This window comes from Cryptococcus neoformans, chromosome 1 (genome assembly GCF_000091045.1).
Source record: "Cryptococcus neoformans var. neoformans JEC21 chromosome 1, complete sequence".
In the NCBI taxonomy this organism is placed as follows: Eukaryota; Fungi; Basidiomycota; class Tremellomycetes; order Tremellales; family Cryptococcaceae; genus Cryptococcus; species Cryptococcus deneoformans.
Window position 1 is genome coordinate 2,197,028 of NC_006670.1, and position 16,173 is coordinate 2,213,200.

The 16,173-nt window shown below is 47.4% G+C and overlaps 7 protein-coding genes and 1 non-coding gene across 8 annotated transcripts in view; 4 read left to right on the forward strand and 4 right to left on the reverse strand.

Annotated features, from left to right (window-relative positions):
* Positions 1 to 34: 34 nt before the first annotated feature.
* Positions 35 to 1,260, forward strand: CNA07970 (hypothetical protein). The gene is made up of 4 exons (XM_024656404.1): positions 35 to 176; positions 227 to 293; positions 347 to 790; positions 852 to 1,260. The coding sequence occupies exons 1-4, from the start codon at positions 87 to 89 to the stop codon at positions 1,193 to 1,195; spliced, it is 945 nt and encodes a 314-aa protein (XP_024512065.1). The 5' UTR covers positions 35 to 86; the 3' UTR covers positions 1,196 to 1,260.
* Positions 1,261 to 1,704: 444 nt separating this feature from the next.
* Positions 1,705 to 2,741, reverse strand: CNA07980 (60s ribosomal protein l34-b, putative). The gene is made up of 5 exons (XM_567178.2): positions 2,510 to 2,741; positions 2,319 to 2,360; positions 2,239 to 2,263; positions 2,093 to 2,171; positions 1,705 to 1,969 (listed from the first exon to the last, which is right to left on the reverse strand). The coding sequence occupies exons 1-5, from the start codon at positions 2,624 to 2,626 to the stop codon at positions 1,891 to 1,893; spliced, it is 342 nt and encodes a 113-aa protein (XP_567178.1). The 5' UTR covers positions 2,627 to 2,741; the 3' UTR covers positions 1,705 to 1,890.
* Positions 2,742 to 3,697: 956 nt separating this feature from the next.
* CNA07990 (ribosomal large subunit assembly and maintenance-related protein, putative) lies at positions 3,698 to 5,448 on the forward strand. The gene is made up of 5 exons (XM_567179.2): positions 3,698 to 4,018; positions 4,076 to 4,452; positions 4,500 to 4,572; positions 4,619 to 5,106; positions 5,169 to 5,448. Exons 1-5 carry the CDS (start codon positions 3,787 to 3,789, stop codon positions 5,394 to 5,396), a joined length of 1,398 nt encoding a protein of 465 aa, XP_567179.1. The 5' UTR covers positions 3,698 to 3,786; the 3' UTR covers positions 5,397 to 5,448.
* Positions 5,419 to 11,845, reverse strand: CNA08000 (cadmium ion transporter, putative). Its single transcript, XM_024656405.1, has 27 exons — positions 11,660 to 11,845; positions 11,173 to 11,607; positions 11,089 to 11,126; positions 10,525 to 11,038; positions 10,216 to 10,468; positions 9,976 to 10,165; positions 9,641 to 9,914; positions 9,208 to 9,570; positions 9,038 to 9,157; positions 8,837 to 8,987; positions 8,078 to 8,786; positions 7,914 to 8,027; positions 7,837 to 7,867; positions 7,729 to 7,780; positions 7,583 to 7,673; positions 7,441 to 7,536; positions 7,306 to 7,389; positions 7,231 to 7,248; positions 7,163 to 7,176; positions 7,068 to 7,113; positions 6,876 to 7,013; positions 6,448 to 6,827; positions 6,228 to 6,400; positions 6,045 to 6,172; positions 5,904 to 5,984; positions 5,784 to 5,849; positions 5,419 to 5,718 (listed from the first exon to the last, which is right to left on the reverse strand). The coding sequence occupies exons 2-27, from the start codon at positions 11,324 to 11,326 to the stop codon at positions 5,581 to 5,583; spliced, it is 4,416 nt and encodes a 1,471-aa protein (XP_024512066.1). The 5' UTR covers positions 11,327 to 11,607; positions 11,660 to 11,845; the 3' UTR covers positions 5,419 to 5,580.
* Positions 11,846 to 12,020: 175 nt separating this feature from the next.
* On the forward strand, positions 12,021 to 13,386 carry CNA08010 (ubiquitin-conjugating enzyme e2-17 kda, putative). The gene is made up of 5 exons (XM_567181.2): positions 12,021 to 12,243; positions 12,333 to 12,459; positions 12,549 to 12,777; positions 12,824 to 12,890; positions 12,950 to 13,386. Exons 1-5 carry the CDS (start codon positions 12,241 to 12,243, stop codon positions 13,031 to 13,033), a joined length of 510 nt encoding a protein of 169 aa, XP_567181.1. The 5' UTR covers positions 12,021 to 12,240; the 3' UTR covers positions 13,034 to 13,386.
* A 111-nt stretch (positions 13,387 to 13,497) lies between these two features.
* CNA08015 (hypothetical protein) lies at positions 13,498 to 14,644 on the reverse strand. Its single transcript, XM_024656119.1, has 5 exons — positions 14,453 to 14,644; positions 14,309 to 14,344; positions 14,121 to 14,257; positions 13,868 to 13,932; positions 13,498 to 13,795 (listed from the first exon to the last, which is right to left on the reverse strand). The coding sequence occupies exons 1-5, from the start codon at positions 14,453 to 14,455 to the stop codon at positions 13,644 to 13,646; spliced, it is 393 nt and encodes a 130-aa protein (XP_024514191.1). The 5' UTR covers positions 14,456 to 14,644; the 3' UTR covers positions 13,498 to 13,643.
* A 99-nt stretch (positions 14,645 to 14,743) lies between these two features.
* On the reverse strand, positions 14,744 to 14,846 carry CNA08020. Its single transcript has one exon. It is a non-coding gene; the product is annotated as a tRNA-Val (tRNA).
* A 122-nt stretch (positions 14,847 to 14,968) lies between these two features.
* Positions 14,969 to 16,173, forward strand: part of CNA08030 (expressed protein) — a 1,773-nt gene continuing 568 nt past the window's right edge. The window contains exons 1-2 of the mRNA XM_024656406.1: positions 14,969 to 16,042; positions 16,094 to 16,173. The exon at positions 16,094 to 16,173 is cut by the window's right edge and continues 96 nt beyond it. Of these exons, the coding sequence (XP_024512067.1) occupies positions 15,273 to 15,794 (522 nt within the window). The 5' untranslated portion in view covers positions 14,969 to 15,272 and the 3' untranslated portion in view covers positions 15,795 to 16,042; positions 16,094 to 16,173. The remainder of the gene's footprint in view (positions 16,043 to 16,093) is intronic.

The window sequence follows — 16,173 nt, forward strand, 5'->3', positions numbered from 1 at the left end:
AGGAGGTGCTCGATGCATGCAGCTATACATATACAGCGTTCTGCATAAGAGACATAGGAACGCCTACGGATACGGACACCGCATTTATGAGCCCCGAGCCCCCCGCCAAGAGGATGAAGGAGACCAAAAGGGTAGAGATGGCCTTCCTTGGTCCAAGGGGCACTTACGGCGAGCAGGTGCGTCCAGCTCAACAAGGCGTGTCCAGGTGTAAGGCTTATAGACGTAGGCAGCGAGGGCATTTGCGACTAGCTATAGCGATCCTATAGACCTTGTGCCATGTACCACCATCACCGGTATGCTATACTATAAGGCATAGGCTGGAGAGTGCCGAGCTAATCAGCCACAGACGTGTACAACCATTCTGCGCCTCTCATCGTACTTCCTCTAGAGAATACTCTCCAAGGATGTGTCTTAGAAACCCTCGATTGTCTCCTCTCAGTACTTAAACCTTCGAAGCCCGAAGATCCGAAACCTCTTGAGCGGAAAATTGTAGCCGACTTTGTGCTCCCCATACGGCATTGCCTTGTCGTCAGAAAGGGTACAAAGATGGAACAAATCAAATGGGTCAGGAGCCATGAACAAGCTTTGGGACAGTCCTCCTCCTTTCTAGCCGAGAGATTACCAGGTGTCAAGCTGGAGAAGTGGTCTTCAACTGCTGGAGCGGCAGTGTCTTTGCTTCAAAATACAGGCAATGCGGATGACAAGGGCGCTGCGATATGTTCGAAAGCTGTTTTGGATCTGTATCCTGATCATCTCGAGGTGCTACACGAAGGTACACAATATGGCAATGGTGAGCCTCTCAATAATTACTTTCAACCACGAGCTGCAGCAAATCTGACTTGGCGTAATAGAAAACTACACTCGTTTCATCCTTCTCACAGTGCCGGCCCCTACCATCGTCCCAAAGTCGGACAAACAGCTTTCTTCTGCCGATAGAACATCCTTCATTGCCGTACCCAACCCATCATTAGGCGCCATACTTCTCTCTCTCCATCCATCTTCATCCGCAAGCTCATCAGTAAGCGTGACAGCTATACATACCCGACCCGCAGTAGAGGGCATGGCACATAAAGATGAAAAGTTCCCTAGGTGGTGTCTCTTGGAGGTCGTTAATGAGCCGACCAAAGAGATGGAAGATGCGGTATCGCTTGGGTCTTTGAGGGAGAGTTTGGGACCGGAAATTTTGTGCAAGTGAAGATAATTTTGGGTTCTATGGTAGACGATTTGCATAAGCAATCAGTAACGATGTAAATGATATCTCAAATTGTACGAAAAACCAAGGTATTACCACATAAGTCCTCGGTTGATTCTTCAATTCGTTGGTATTGGGCAACATTGGATAGTCACGACTGATTGATATGCTCGATCTAACCCAACGCCAACAACTGGCTTTGAGACGTGCAGTCTACGGGCGAACACAGCTTCCTTGCTTCGAAAGCCCAACCATATATACAGGCAGTTTCCAGGCGGTGTATTCCTCGAAAGTGACGGATATCCGAACCTGTGTCGTGCCTTATCTTGCTTACAATGTGATCCTGATGGGCTGGCCGGCAAGATTTAGTTTCGAATGACCTAAAAGTTCGGAAGTTCGACGGACCGTCGCCTTTATATCCTGAACAGAATGTCTGTGAAAATCAATGATCGGTGGGACAAGACGTTAGCAATAAGCTTAGAAGTTGATTTGCCGCTGGAGAAGGCATCCGTCCATCAGCTTGCTACACTTCCCTCAACATGATTCCAGCACGTTCTCCTCCACCTTAACACGTTCACTTGCCACAACACATCACACCAACCACAAACGCAGTGAACACGCAAAACAGGTAAGATCCGAGGTCATGCCGAAATGATACATCCGTCCTCATGGCACCCCCCTATCCGCTAGTACTCCATCTACTTCCTAGCAGCGGCCTTGTCCTTGAGCATTCGCTTGACAATGGTAGCCTCCTCAATCAAGAAAGCTCGGGTAATTCTGTGGGAGGTAAAGGATATATTGTATTGTTTCGGACCAAGTGATGAAGCAGATTTGCGGGAAGTATTGGGGAACGCAGTATTCGTCAGTTAGACCCATGAATGGATGACGATGGCAACATACCGCTGCTTAACGCAGGGAGCGCAGCAAGAACCACCGTAAGCCCTGTTGACGGTCTTTTGACGCTTGGAAAGGGTAGCGTCTGCAATTCCCTTGTCAGCACCTTGCGCTCGTCCCGTTGTCAAATTTGGTGATATAATGGTACTAACATTGACGGGGTCGGAGGACGGGGATCTAGAACGGTTATCAGTATGGGGATGATAGGGAAGATGTAAATGATGATACGTACACCAGGGAGAGCAAGACCACAGTCACCGCACTTGGGGGCAGACTAGGGTAATGACACCATCAGCATTTCCCCTCTTCAATATCTTCATTGTCCCCTTCAATCTCCCCAGCTCCAAGCATTCTTCCATATCATCTCTTCGCCCTATCCATCCTTCTTGCGTTGTCGAAATTTTGGACCGGTAATAAACTTACAGCAATCTTCTTCAAGTGGTGAACGACCAACTTGCCTCCGGGAGTCTTGACGACCCTCCTCCTGTTGGAGGTGGTGTTGTAAGGCTGTCGCTTGCGGAGAGTGACTCGCTGGGCCATTTTTGGTCGGTGGTTGGGGATGTAAAGACTTGAGGGATGGAAGAGCGGTAGTTTTGCTGTTCGTCGTTGAGGTTTTGCGCGAGGGCGAGCAGGGTTGGAGAGAGGGCGAGGTGATATCTCCGAAAGGCCGAAAGTGAGGGAGAGGATAGGAATGTGGCGCGGATTGCCCAAGCCTTCTTCTTCGGAGCTTGGTCTGAAATGCTTAACGCCGATGAAATCGGTCGGATACGTGCCTGGCTTGTGCCATTACTCGCGATTCGATACTTGCACTGCATGTTGTTGCTCGCTGCATCTGAGCATCTGATGGTGTTGCCATCGGTAAATGGTGGCTGGTAGGTCTTTGTCTGAGTCACTACCGATCCCGCATGCATTTATTCATATGTACAGTTGAGCTGGACAAGTGTGACACGGATCAACGAGTGACTCTCAAACGTGGGGGCTTACATCTCGTAACTCAACAGTTACTTGCTCTGGAGCAGATCAAGAATTCGACGATCGATGACAATGCGAAATGATAAGCAAGGTGGTTCGTTAAAAACTTGTTTATTGAAGGACGCTGCCCCTTGCAGTTTGAGCTGTCCTATTCAGTACATCTCACAAAAGTCTCTGCCTATGAGGATGCTCTCGCAGGTTTTTCAAGGCTACAGTCCAGCAATCAAATCTAAAGAATTCTCCTCGTCAAAATCAGACCAGACTTCCCGAATTAGAGGGAGTGAATGAGCTGGGTAATCCACATGTTAATGTCGGAAGGTTAGATCTGTGGACGAACGAATCATACAAGCTTTATAGACAAGGCATAATTAACAGTTATCTTATGTCCGCCTGTGAGAAGTTCTTATATAACTGTATTTAGATCAACACCATGTGGTTTACATCACTGATGAACGGGACACACAGGAGGCGATCGACGGATTCGCTGGTTCCGGTTCCGATACTAAATTATCATGATTTCAACAACGATGGATGCTTCATTACAAAAAAATGATGACGTTTACGTTTACAGATGGCGGTGATTAGAAACTCATTTGTCAGCGTAAGATTTTGCTCCATCCTACTGCAGCTTCATAATTGTTTCTTTTTCCCTTGCAGAGTGAGGTTTGGTTTTCTAGCCTAGCTGCTCTATTCCCATCTCCTCTACCGTTCCAGCACATTTGTAAAATATGTCCGTCCACGAGGAAGACCAGCTGCAAGACCCTCAACTCCAGGAGGATGATGTTGTAGAAATTGTCGAGGATGACGGAGATATTCCAATGGACGAGGACGATGATGACAACGATAAGTACGATGCTGAGATCATCATCGGTGGTCCTGGTCCCGGAGAGGAAGACTTGATGATGAATGAGGAGGAAGGTGAAGGAGAGCAGAGAGCAGACAACAGTTGGGGTGTGAACGGTAAGTGCTGCTTAGCGGATTGGAAATGTTGAACCGGACGGTTAATGTTTGCTGCAGCTCTTCATAACCAGCAACAATCTATCTTTACAATCTCCTTACACCCCGCTTTCCCTAACCCTCCCCTCGCCATCTCTGGCGGTGAAGATGACGCAGGATTCATCTTCTGTCCCATTCCTACCGATTCTGAGACGTCCGCGTCCTCATCATCCTTCAATGCTGACTCTTTCCCTCCCACAAAGTTGATCGGCCACACCGACTCCGTGATTGCGGCTGGATGGAGTTTTGACGGTGAGATGGTCGCTACCGGTGGTATGGACGGAAAGGTTATCGTTTGGCAGAGGGTTAAGCCTCAAGCATCAACGGGTGAGGCGTCTGTGGATGAATGGAAGAATTGGAGTATGATCCAAGAGCTGGAAACTGGTACCGAGATAACTGTGAGTGGCATTCGTCCAGACGAGAGCAGTGATCTGACTTGTATCAGTGGTTACAATGGCACCCCAAAGGTAACGTCATTGCTGCTGGTTGTGAGGACGCGACAGTCTGGTTATGGAACCGTATGTACCTCGGCAAGTCCCAATTTCACGCACTAATGCCTTTCAGTGCCCTCTGGCAACACCCTTAATGTTCTTTCTTCTCACACTATGACCTCCACCGCCGGTCTCTTCCCTCCTCCAAACGGCCGTCAACTCCTCACCGCCTCTCTCGACTCTTCTCTCATCCTCTGGGACCCCCGAGATCCCAACCCCATATGGAAATCCTCCATCTTCATGCCTGCCAATTCTCCCGAACTCGATCCCGCCGAGCACGGTATCACAGCACTCGCTGTTTCTCCCAACGGCCAAATTGCCGCTGTGGGTGGTAGCAGTGGAAAGGTCAAGCTTATCAGCATGACAAAGGGTGATGTGCTAGCCACAAAGTTAGTGGGTCACGCCGAGGGAGAGAGTGTGGAAGCGCTTCTGTTTGTGGACCTTTTGAATGGTGCTGCTGGAGGAAATAAGGGTGTGGTTTTGGTCAGCGCGGGAACAGATGGAAAAGCGTTTGTCTGGGATGCCGCTACTGGACGAGTACGAGCAGAGCTTCAACACGACGTACGTTTATCCCCTTTTCTCTCTATCATGTTCTTATCCAGTGTCTAATGTCACGTCTGTAGGAACCTATAACCACCCTTGCCGGGCATCCCCATCCCCAACTTCACCTCGTCACCACCGCCTCCGCCGACTCTACTCTCAAGACATGGGACATCCGAACTGGGGCGCTCATTGCAACCCACACCGGTCACATGGGTGTCGTCAACGGTGTTGCTATCGCACCTGCAGGAGAAGGCAAGGTGGCCGTCAGTGCCGGTGATGAGGGTGTTAGCTTGATCTGGAAGGTTTAGAGGAGCATTAGAGTGTTTATAGGCAGTGTTGTCATGCATTATATATTGGGCTTATTAAACCATGTTGAGAGGTTACAACAAACCAGGTAACAGCCATCATAATGTATTCTTGCATGATCTTTCACATTGTGTAGATTCTATGTGAAACACCATCTAAGAGAATGGCTTAAGGCGAATGAGACCATTATGACGCCCGCATACCATCCTGAGCCCAAGCATCCGCAACCGTCCAATGATTGAACAATGATTCTCGGTCTCTTGCAGTTTGCGCGGCGTATAAAGCATCGTGGCGAAGACGAAGAAGGTCATGCCTTTGTATATTCTATCCGCAGCGTCAGCGTGGAGAAGATAAAAGGGCCAGGAAGCAAATGGACAATGGAGACGTACAACACGATCGCATAACTGGCGAAAGATGGAGTCTCGGATGTCGAATAATACCAGAGGCGAATCAAACTATGAGACCAGTTAACGTTGTCATATACATTGTCTCGGATGAGTGAAACCTACTTCGACAACTCGCCCACCGTCCAATACAAGTATCCGGTCGTAATACGCCAAAGTATGGAGTCGGTGAGCAACTGAGATTAACTGAATCCGTTGTCAACTTGCATGCAATCTAATATACAGAAGAATGCCATAAAAACTCACTGTGGTACCTTTCAAATGGTTTTGGATGATTCTCTGGATCAAGGCGTCAGTTTCACCATCGACAGACGAAGTGGCTTCGTCTAGTAAGAGGATCTTTGTATCTCGAGCCAAAGCTCTCATCAATGCCACTACACCTCATATAAGCTCCTTCACCGCCCCCAAGAAATACTTCCAGCGACTTACACATTTGTTTTTCGCCCCCACTGAAGTTACTTCCCCCATCGCTGACGGGGGCATCTAATTTGAATTTTTCTCGAAGACGTTGTGAAGATGGCATGATAGGATCTGAGTGGATGAGGGAGAGAAGTGAGTTCAAATGAGCATCGGTGTTCTGTCCTTTTGGATCCATGTTCTCGCTGGAATGATGATCAGCCAGGCTTCAACAGACGAAGTAGTCACTTACCGGACAGTACTTTCAAATAAAAAAGCTTCCTGAGGGATCAGTCCAACTCCATTTCTAAGCGTGTCTATCCCAATATTTTTGATATCCACCCCGTCGATTTCCACCTGACCTCTTATCTCTTCATCACCAACGGCTCGCATAATCGCCCCCACAAGGCTGCTCTTTCCTGCTCCAGTCCTCCCTATCACGCCGACCTTTTCTCCCGGACTCACAGAGAAGCTCAGTCTCTTGAGAATCCAGGGCGTGTCAGGAGAGTACCGGAGAGATAAGTCTTTAAACTTGACAGAACCACGATTAGGCCAGATCTTTGGGTCGGAGGGGAGGATGGCAGGGGGTTCAGTGGGAAGGGAGGTGTAGTGGATTATTCGTTCGGCATTGTTCTAAGATTTCATCAGCATTACCGCACCGAACAATGATACAACAGTTACCATTTCCATCTCAACTTGAGCATAAAGAGAGACAAGGTTTGAGAACAAAGCGGCAGCTGACAGTGCATAGGAGAAGACAACACCGAAAGATGAGGCATTGACTGTGTCACGAAAAACAACACCGAAAATGGCGATTAGCTACAAAGTCTGATCAGCAGTACTAGGCTAGAGTAAAAGCAGAGTGGTGCACACCAGGATGAGAAGGTTTGATGACAGATCAAGTCGGACACCTAGCCACCTGTATTAATTCGTCAGTCGACATTGTTGAGTGTATTTGGCTGACGGACCTTTGGATTACAAGCTGTAAGGAAATTTAGTCATTACCATGTGATAGATCAGATCATAAAAAACTCACAGTGAGAATATACGCTCGCTAAGTTACCCCAAAAGAGGTTAATACTACCCTGGATGGTTGATCGAATGTACTCACTCCCTCAGCATTGATAGCATCTTGCATTCTTCTCTCAAAAGCGGACTGCTTACCGAAGACGCGTATGACAGCAGAGCCCGCCAACTACAGCTTTCGATCAATTGGCTGTATTGACATTATGAAAATGGAACAAACCTGTTCTCCGAAAGAGCTATAGATGCGAGATCTCGTAATGGAGTCAATACGCTTGATTTCGCGGGAAGTCTGTCGGTAGTAGGAGCCGGCAATATACTAACGATCCAGTCAGTGTGATCATACCAAGCAAAAAAGTACTTACATAGAAGACCGTTAGTGGGATAAATGCCAAACCCAGCCAAGGATATGAGTAAAGGATGAGACCAAAGGTTCCAATAGCCGAAAGACCGTTGCTAAAGCACGCGTATGGTAAGATATCATGTACAGATCATTTGCGGTAAGTCTTACACGAGTAGGGTCTCCCATGAGAATGCCATCCTATCATCAAGCATCTCAATATCTTGGGTTCCATTAGCTTGAAAAGCTCCCGTTTTCAGAACATACAAGCGCCCCTACCTTTTGACAATCTATTGATGATTCGTCCGCTCTGAAGTTTTGTCAATGACTAAACTGACCTTTAGATGAAAACCTACGGGAGTCTGGTCATGCCATTTCATTGGTGCTCTCATGACGTGCTCCCATGCTCGTGCAAAGAGAGCGTAAGAAGAGCCAAGGCCAGCGAGAAACATAGTATAGGATGCACCAAACTGATTTGCTTGTCAGCAAGGCGTTTGAGTTTGGAAGAAACGTGGCTAACCGTAAAAAGACCAATCCCTACACCAAGACCGGCATACACTGCCATATATTCTCCCTGAGTAAGACTCCAGCTATCGGCAGACCAAAAACCGAGCAATAAGTTATTCCCCACTGTTGCCACCTGTGTCAATATGAGCATGGATGCAAAGAGAAGCGACCACATCGGGTTTCCCATGGCCGACAAGTACGTTGCGTAGATGGACCACGGAATGGGTCCAGTTTGGCGATCCTCTTCCATAGGATCTTGGGAAGTTTTCTTCTCATATTCTTCAGATTCCTTGGGGGCTGAGGTTGGTGGTTTGAATGAAGGGGTTGTAGGAAGTGGTGTCGGTGTATGAGCTCGAGGTTGTGTTTCAGCTGAGCCGACTTCATCGAAGAGGCTCCTGAACGGTCCTTGCTGCTTTTTCAAGTCATCATACCTTCCCATCTGTGCCACCCTCCCTATCCCATGGCTATTACTTTCCATAACGGCAACCCAATCAGCCCTTGGTAAAATAGCCATGTGATGAGTCACGAGAATTCTGGTTCGGCTCGCGAGAGGACCAGAAACAATACAGTTCTCAAATATGTGGTGGGCGACGTGAGCGTCAACTGCTGAGAGAGGATCATCAAGGAGTACTATAGAGGACTGGGCATAAGCTGCACGGGCGAGAGAGAGACGTTGACGCTGGCCACCTGAGAGAAGAAGACCTTTCTCTCCTACATTGGTGCTTGGTTTTACTTAGCCGAAGGGCTGTGGTAGAAACAACGTGTCACTCACAGATCACCATCAGACATGGCTTGGATATCAGTCCTCAGAGCGCAAGCATCGATCACAGCGTTCAGCCTGGCGAAGTCAATCTCTTCCCGTCTGGCAGAGAAAGTGATGTTATCTCTGACTGAACCTGAATGAATCCAAGCTTGTTGAGGGACTGGGCTCAGGTCAGCAACAACCATCCAGATAAAAAGCATAAAGGCTCACCGTAGCTCACTGACCCTCCAAAGACAGAGTGGCCGTCCATTTGCCTCATTTCGTTGATTAATCCAGAGAGCAAAGCCGACTTTCCCGATCCGACTCGACCGACAATGCAGACTAAAGCACCTGCTTTGTCTGTTAGCTCCAGATCAGCCCTTGTCTGGATCCATAGTCACCCTTAGGTATTCTCAGATCAATGTCTGCCAGTCTGAACGGCTTCTCCTCGATCTTAGCGTTCTTCTCCTCACCTTCAGTAGTCCCATTCTTGTTTTTCCTTTCCTTCACCTTTTGAAACTCAAAGTCTCCCTTTACGTCTACCGCCCACCTAGCATCTTCCTGTACATTGACCCCTTCTGGCATCTCCTCTGCTCTCAGCAGCGTACCTATCCTCCCTATACCCACGAGAGCGTCGGAGATCGCGGTAAAGCACATAGGCAAGAAGGCAATGGGCGTTTTGAGGACGTTGAAGTACTGCAGGCCTGAGAATATAGTCGCTGGTGTGAGAGAACGACCTGTGAGTCCGTATGTGATAAACGTTACTAATCAATAAAAAAAAGGTATGAGCTCCGCTTTGAGGAATGAAGAAATCGTATAAGGGGAACAACGTACAAACAGCAGCAAGGGTGGGTATAAATGCCATCGTTGCGTTCATACTCGCTCTATTGAATCCATTCTTCTTGAGAAACACCAATTCCTTCTTCCTCAGCTCAGTCACCTTGCTGGAAAAGAATGACACATAAGCGAAAAGTTTGACTGCTCGGATGGAAGTGATAGTCTCTGATAGCAGACGAACGCGCGCATCGACATAGGTCAGTTGGGACTGACGGGTACGAACCATGACAGCGAACATGAAAGCTTGAAGGGGGCCTGCAAGGGCCATTACCTATGTTTCGGTAGTTGAGACAGTCTCATAATTTCTTATGAATGGTTGGAAGATGACTTACGGCTAGTCCGACTAAAGCTGAATATCCGAGAGTCCAGATGAGCAATCCCAAGCCAACCACGATCTGCACAGGCTGTACTACAAGATCAAGAGTCATAGGTGCCGAGAAGTCGAGAAAGGAAGCGTCGGCTGAGACCATGGTCGTCATTTTACCTGAGGTCATCTCTACTTTTGCTGTTGTCGAGAGTTTCCTATCGGCTCGTTAATACGTGCTACAACCAAGAAGCCGTGGTGATCTCACAGTGACTTGCTACCGATTAAGTCAATCAACGCGGCGCGCATCATGAGTCCAATCACACTTCCTCTCTGTAAAGCCTGATAGGAGAATAAACTTGAAGCTTGGATCATTGCGAAAAGGGCAAAGGCCAAGCCAAGGCTGTAACCTATGGATTTAGGTGGAGAATTGTTAGTGGGGTCATTGTGGTATGTGTGGGCGGTGGTGATTTGGTTGATGAGCTGTTGGGTGACGAGGGGGTAGGTCACCTGAAGAGCAGCTAGCATGAAGGTAAGTATCTGTACCTGTTTACCGGGCGGCATGAGCGAGACATACCAGCGCAACTCTTCATAATGATTGCGATCCACCATTTCAGCCACACGGTGGAATACATGGCCCTAATCAGACTCATGTCATATAATTTACCGTTTTCTATTGTTACTTGCCCTTTCAAGATCTTATTGGCTTTCTTCTTCCCATATTGTTTAACGAGACCTTTATTTTCTAGACCGCTCAGATTTCCCTCCTCCTTTTGACGTAACGATGGAATGGGGAGGGTATCTTCATCCGTAATGGTCTCGACGTGCGCCGTGTCATGGTTCATAGCAAAAACATCCATACCAACCATGGAAAACATGCTCTCCCTAGCTTGTTTCATATACGCTCGCGATGTTGACGTTGTGAGCCTGTCATTCAATCTCCCGTGTCGGGTAGCGGGATGTATACCAGCTCCGAGCGAGGAAGAAGTGGGTATGTGAGAGGTACGGCTGTTTACAGGAGGGTGAGACGGTGAAAGACGTTTGGATGGAGGGGTACGACTGAGGAAGTTGGCTCGAAGTTGGTCTGAGACCTTTTGAAATAGTCAGTTGCCCTCATACGAAAGACGGAATGGGTACTTACCGTCTTGCATTCCAGGTCAGTTGTCAAGTCCCATAAATCTGCGAGTCATTAGCTTACAATTCAGCGAAGCTATGATTTACTTGCCATCAGCCTCGAGAGGTCTTGAATACCCTGCCTTAATAATAGGAGTCACCCAGTGAAATAGTATCTTTGATAGGCAATTGGCATTCTGTTCCGGAAGAGGCCTGTCTTTGAATATAGCAGATGGTGCAGGTACCGGCTTGTAGAATGGGATCATCTCGGTTTATCGTGGGACCACCAGTCTGGCGAGAGTCTGCTATCAGATAACGAAAACGTCCCGGACTCTTCTTGTCAATTTTGATTCTTTAAGCATCTTAACCATTCTGTCTCAGAAGAATAGGACAAAGGATTCAGCATCCTTCCTCTGCTCCCAGTATTAAGATGCTTCGGCCGATAAGATAAGTGAATTCGAGGTTCCTTTTAGGCAAAAGAGGGGTTAGATGACTGGTCAATCGTCATGATTAAGGAGGGGGTACATTGATGGCCACATCGATCCTTCTGCACAACTCATCAGCCGAATTCATCCTTATTGGGGTGCCATGGAACCTACCATCCTTTCCAAAGCTCCTCCAAATGATATATTTTGACTCAGAACAGGGCCTGCCTTCTGGCATCATTATTGTCCATAATAAAGGTGTGTTATGGGTATATTACTGTACATGAGGCTTTTGCGACTATGTGTAGCTACCCGGATTATTCAGCTTGATCTCTGGACCGTCTACAGCATGCTAATAAAGATGTAATACGACAAAGAACACGAGAACAGAAACTCAGCAAGACAAAGGAAAGTAATAAACGCTGTAACTATTGCAAGTCCCCCGCGACTCAACAACATGCCGCTGCGATTCGCTCGGGTACTCGTACCTTGCTCAGCGACGGACCTCGATCAGTCCCATGCTTATATCATATCTTCTCTTTCCATTTCACATACCCATAGTCTATTGCTAACCAGAACGCTTACCCGATACACAGCATTGCCCTTTGGTCAAAGCCTCTCGTCCAAGGAGTACCTTCAGTCAAAGACCCGCCTTCCGAACACTTGCGACCAACAAAGAACAATTGAGCCACTCAACTCGCACGACCATCTTCATTTGCCCTATCCTAATTTTTGTCTGCCTGAACTAGCTCGCAATGGTAAGTCCAATGCGTCTGTAATACATCTGCAAAGTCTTCGCTTGGAAACAGTGGCTGGAGCTTGAGATCGATGCTGAATTATGTCGTAGTCCACAGCTGCCAAGCGACGTCTGATTCGAGACTTTAAGCGTCTCACTTCTGATGCCCCCATCGGTATCTCCGGCAGTCCCAATCCTGACAATATCATGGTATGGAACGCCGTCATCTTTGGACCTCGTGAGTTCCATTTTCGCCGAAGCATCGTTACTCTTGCTTCTTGCCGAGTCAAAGTAAGCTTGTGACTAACCTTCCATTGCTCTGGGCAGCCGAGACACCATTTGAAGACGGCTCTTTTCGACTTACTCTCACATTCACCGATGCTTATCCTAACAAGCCCCCTACTGTTCGCTTTATCTCCAAAATGTTCCACCCCAATATCTATGCCAACGGCGAGCTTTGTTTGGATATCTTGCAGAATAGATGGAGTCCGACGTACGATGTGGCGGCAATCTTGACAAGTGTGCAAAGTCTGCTGAATGACCCCAACCCGGCTAGGTGAGCATAACATTGTATATATAGAACTGCGCCAACTTGCATTTAGTCCTGCGAACGTCGACGCTGCTCAACTCTTCAAGGAGAATCTTAAGGAATACGAACGGCGCGTCAAGGTACGTTTGCTAATTTGCTTTCATAGATAGATTGTTATCGAAACTAACAATGGATTTAGAAAACCGTTGAGCTTTCCTGGGTGGACAACGCAGATGAGATCGAAGCCGAAGTGGTTGAAGCGGACGAAGGGAGCTCATCATAAGGGCTCTGTAATCTTGTTTCATCGATGTCCGCTAATCATCAAGGGGAAGTCCTAGCGCGGTATACTAGATTTCGAGATGGTAGAAACAAGTGGTGATGGTAGAGAAGAGAGAAAGAAGAGGAAGGATCGATCAACGACTTAGGCGATTTGGCTTTGTGCAACAAACCTGCTCAAGCAAACAATGAGGGAGACGCGGACGAAGACACGATACGGGTAGCTTATCTAATCCACAGAGAAGGCAGAATCTTGTATTTCCTAGTTTTTCCATCAATACGCCATACAACATTATCCAGCCCCGATAGCGATCCCTTTACAGGCTGTTCCATGCATATCCCGTCTTTCGGTCTTTTGAGTACCTCGCTTGTTCATGTGTCGGATGCGACATCCAAGGAACCCCGACCGAAGCGACGGTCTGCACAGGCTACCTTCTTTGACTGTATAAGCATAAAGCATAAGCGTACATAAATTCATCTCTAATTCCCAGCCAGTCCATTTTCGCCCATTTGTTCATATTCATCACCGGAATAGCGCGCACGTTGCGATAGCCAGGAAAAAAGGGCCTAGCGGCAACACACTTTCAACAACGACGTACACCATCGATTCATCGTCATTATGATTCTTGCGACCACCAGGAGTCCATATATGACTTTACAGTGACCTCTATCACCCCATCAAAAATATGTCGATACTCATGTCGTAAAAAAAGTATGTCGTAGCTCCCTTTCCATCGTGAGGTATCCTTTTGGATCGGCAGCATCTGGTCTGGAGTATCATACAACACATTACTGAGTTCGAATTCAAAAGTTTGATCATTATGCGAAGCTCGGCATTCACCTTTTTTCATTGGTTTTGGTAGCCGCAGGGAGCTGGGATTCATCTTGAGATTGACGCTTTCCTGACTTTTTCGCTCAGTTTAGATGCAGCCGCAATGTATGAGTTGAGATGATTGGGAGTCAGTACCGCGAAGATGAGAACAGCAACGACCCAAACATTTTGCACGGGTCTTCTGCGCATGGCTTGGATCATTTTTTTTTGATCTCTTCCCCTGCAGACCCGATAACTCATTTTATGACTGAGCGGGGGGACTTACGATCTGACGAAGTGCACGTAAAAACGGTCGACCATATGCCATGCCGAAACCTCTTGAAGCAGTGTCGGAGGGGACTTCCGGTGCTGAGACCAGTCGGTGTATGGGACAGCTAGATGTGACCCGCGAATGGAGGACTACGAACACTTTAGCTGAGCCACTGTCTTTTTGGTCTCTAAAATACGTACATGGCCATGGAGGGATACCACTCGATCGCTACTAAACTGGAAGTATCCATAAATTCCGATTTGAATTGTTGACCTTCATCAGTAACCAATCATTATGATTTGGTGCGGAGTCACCGTCAACCAGTTGCCCTAAATTTTACATACCATTAGACGCGGATCAAGCAATAGCTTCGATGACCAAAATACTGCTGAAAAAAGGTCGGGATGCAAATGCCGGCGGTCAATGATGATTAACGAAGAAAAAGGGGGGCATAGGCATCATGCCTTGTTTGGTTGTTTCATTGTTGGTGCAGCAAGCTATTATTCAGAAACAGCAAGTTGTGCAGTGACAGATTAGAAGAGAAAGAAGTTGAGGGTATATATGCAAAAATACCTATATCGAGCTGAGTGTAAAAGCATAACCAACCAAACAAACAAACAAAAAACAAAAAAATATATCCCATCCCGGGATCGAACCGGGGACCTTTCGCGATCACCAGATCGGGTGACCTGTCTTTTAATGTGAAGCGAACACTCTAACCAACTGAGCCAATGAGATAGCTCGTTGAAAGTAAGAGGTCTGCATGCATCATATCATATGAACAAGATTCTGTTGCTTTGAAAGATCCGGAAACTCGACTGGTTGGTTTCGTCATCTTTCCACTATGGTTTGAGCAGGCTTCTAACATTGCTACTTTTCCTTTACCATCCATATTTCTTCACGAAAGTACCGCACCAATGCGGCGCATAAAAGGTAGCGAAGTAGAAGAGGCGGAAATCCTGCAAGCAACGATTTGGCGACTCCAATCAATTCAAGGACTTAGAGGACAGTATAACGACCGGAAACCGACGTATCCGGGTATGGTTGGCTACTAACTGGTGGAGAATCGCAACCGGAATGTCATACATCATGCTTTCCGAAGGCCACTACTTCTGTTGGTCACATCGGTGATTAGAAGACAAGCAAGACTTCGACTCCTCATTGATGATTTTTTCGAACGGGCGACATCCCTATCTGCCATCATGTGTGACCAACATCCATATCGTCAAACAACTTTCAGACAATATCTTAGCCCATGGTCCTATTTACGGGTGGTGGGTGTTTGCTCTCGAGCGTATCAACGGCCGAATCAAAAACATTAAGATGAGCGGTCGAAACATGTTTCAGGGGCAGGTGGTCGAACTGCGTTCTCTTCTCCGCCAACGTTTCGCCCTTCAACGTCTAAACACCTTGGCCACTTCTGAGTTAGAGCCGGCAGAAAAGCAGTTGGGGGAGCAGCTGATCGAGGGTTATCGGAAAGGTGGAATCGACTTGGGAATGGACAACGACGTCAGTCGTCCCACTCAAGAGGTGTTTCGTCGTTTTTTGAATGACTACCTATCTCGTGTTTCTGGGCGGTCACCTGCTGCTCCGGTTTTAGGGTCTGTCATTCACCATTTCGAATTTCATCGCGAGATTGCTGTACATGGGTACCGATTTCGGCCATTAGGTCCTACATTCCAATAGGAATAATCGACCAACGGTGTGTCGAAACTCCCTCATCTTCTTCAACAGAAGAACGCGCTGTCTTTCCTCGAATGTCGTCTTCCGCTATGTCGTTTTTGCGATCACCATGGGAAGACCATGACTGCGATTCTCTATAGCATCCTCGCTCATATGCAGAAAATGCGCGATACAATCCTGTCCAGGAAAATGTACGCGGTATGTAAATGTTTCAAATGGGTTTATACGAATCAGTATCGTTATCACGAAGAGTACGTCCTAGTATGCTCGAATAAAGATCCTGCTGACATATGGGCATATAGAGCCACGTTAGATATCCAGACTTTTTCGTCATACGATCTATCCCCGCCGTTTTTCCTTCCTATAAACGCTCGAACTGTAT

Excerpts from the sequence above, each read along its gene's own strand:
- CNA07970 (XM_024656404.1), top strand. The coding sequence starts at position 87 with ATGAGCCCCGAGCCCCCCGCCAAGAGGATGAAGGAGACCAAAAGGGTA. Across the intron at positions 177-226 it reads GGGGCACTTACGGCGAGCAG|GCAGCGAGGGCATTTGCGAC; the intron begins GTGCGTCCAGCT and ends TTATAGACGTAG. Across the intron at positions 294-346 it reads GCCATGTACCACCATCACCG|ACGTGTACAACCATTCTGCG; the intron begins GTATGCTATACT and ends AATCAGCCACAG.
- CNA07980 (XM_567178.2), bottom strand. The coding sequence starts at position 2,626 with ATGGCCCAGCGAGTCACTCTCCGCAAGCGACAGCCTTACAACACCACC. Across the intron at positions 2,172-2,238 it reads CGTCCTCCGACCCCGTCAAT|ACGCTACCCTTTCCAAGCGT; the intron begins GTTAGTACCATT and ends AGGGAATTGCAG. Across the intron at positions 1,970-2,092 it reads GCTCCCTGCGTTAAGCAGCG|AATTACCCGAGCTTTCTTGA; the intron begins GTATGTTGCCAT and ends TACCTCCCACAG.
- CNA07990 (XM_567179.2), top strand. The coding sequence starts at position 3,787 with ATGTCCGTCCACGAGGAAGACCAGCTGCAAGACCCTCAACTCCAGGAG. Across the intron at positions 4,453-4,499 it reads AAACTGGTACCGAGATAACT|TGGTTACAATGGCACCCCAA; the intron begins GTGAGTGGCATT and ends GACTTGTATCAG. Across the intron at positions 5,107-5,168 it reads GAGCAGAGCTTCAACACGAC|GAACCTATAACCACCCTTGC; the intron begins GTACGTTTATCC and ends TCACGTCTGTAG.
- CNA08000 (XM_024656405.1), bottom strand. The coding sequence starts at position 11,326 with ATGATCCCATTCTACAAGCCGGTACCTGCACCATCTGCTATATTCAAA. Across the intron at positions 10,166-10,215 it reads TTAATCGGTAGCAAGTCACT|GAAACTCTCGACAACAGCAA; the intron begins GTGAGATCACCA and ends ACGAGCCGATAG. Across the intron at positions 9,915-9,975 it reads CAGCTTTAGTCGGACTAGCC|GTAATGGCCCTTGCAGGCCC; the intron begins GTAAGTCATCTT and ends ACCGAAACATAG.
- CNA08010 (XM_567181.2), top strand. Across the intron at positions 12,460-12,548 it reads CGCCGTCATCTTTGGACCTC|CCGAGACACCATTTGAAGAC; the intron begins GTGAGTTCCATT and ends TGCTCTGGGCAG. Across the intron at positions 12,778-12,823 it reads AATGACCCCAACCCGGCTAG|TCCTGCGAACGTCGACGCTG; the intron begins GTGAGCATAACA and ends ACTTGCATTTAG.
- CNA08015 (XM_024656119.1), bottom strand. Across the intron at positions 14,258-14,308 it reads TGGTATCCCTCCATGGCCAT|TCCTCCATTCGCGGGTCACA; the intron begins GTACGTATTTTA and ends AAGTGTTCGTAG. Across the intron at positions 13,933-14,120 it reads GTGCACTTCGTCAGATCGTA|TCAGGAAAGCGTCAATCTCA; the intron begins AGTCCCCCCGCT and ends TGAGCGAAAAAG.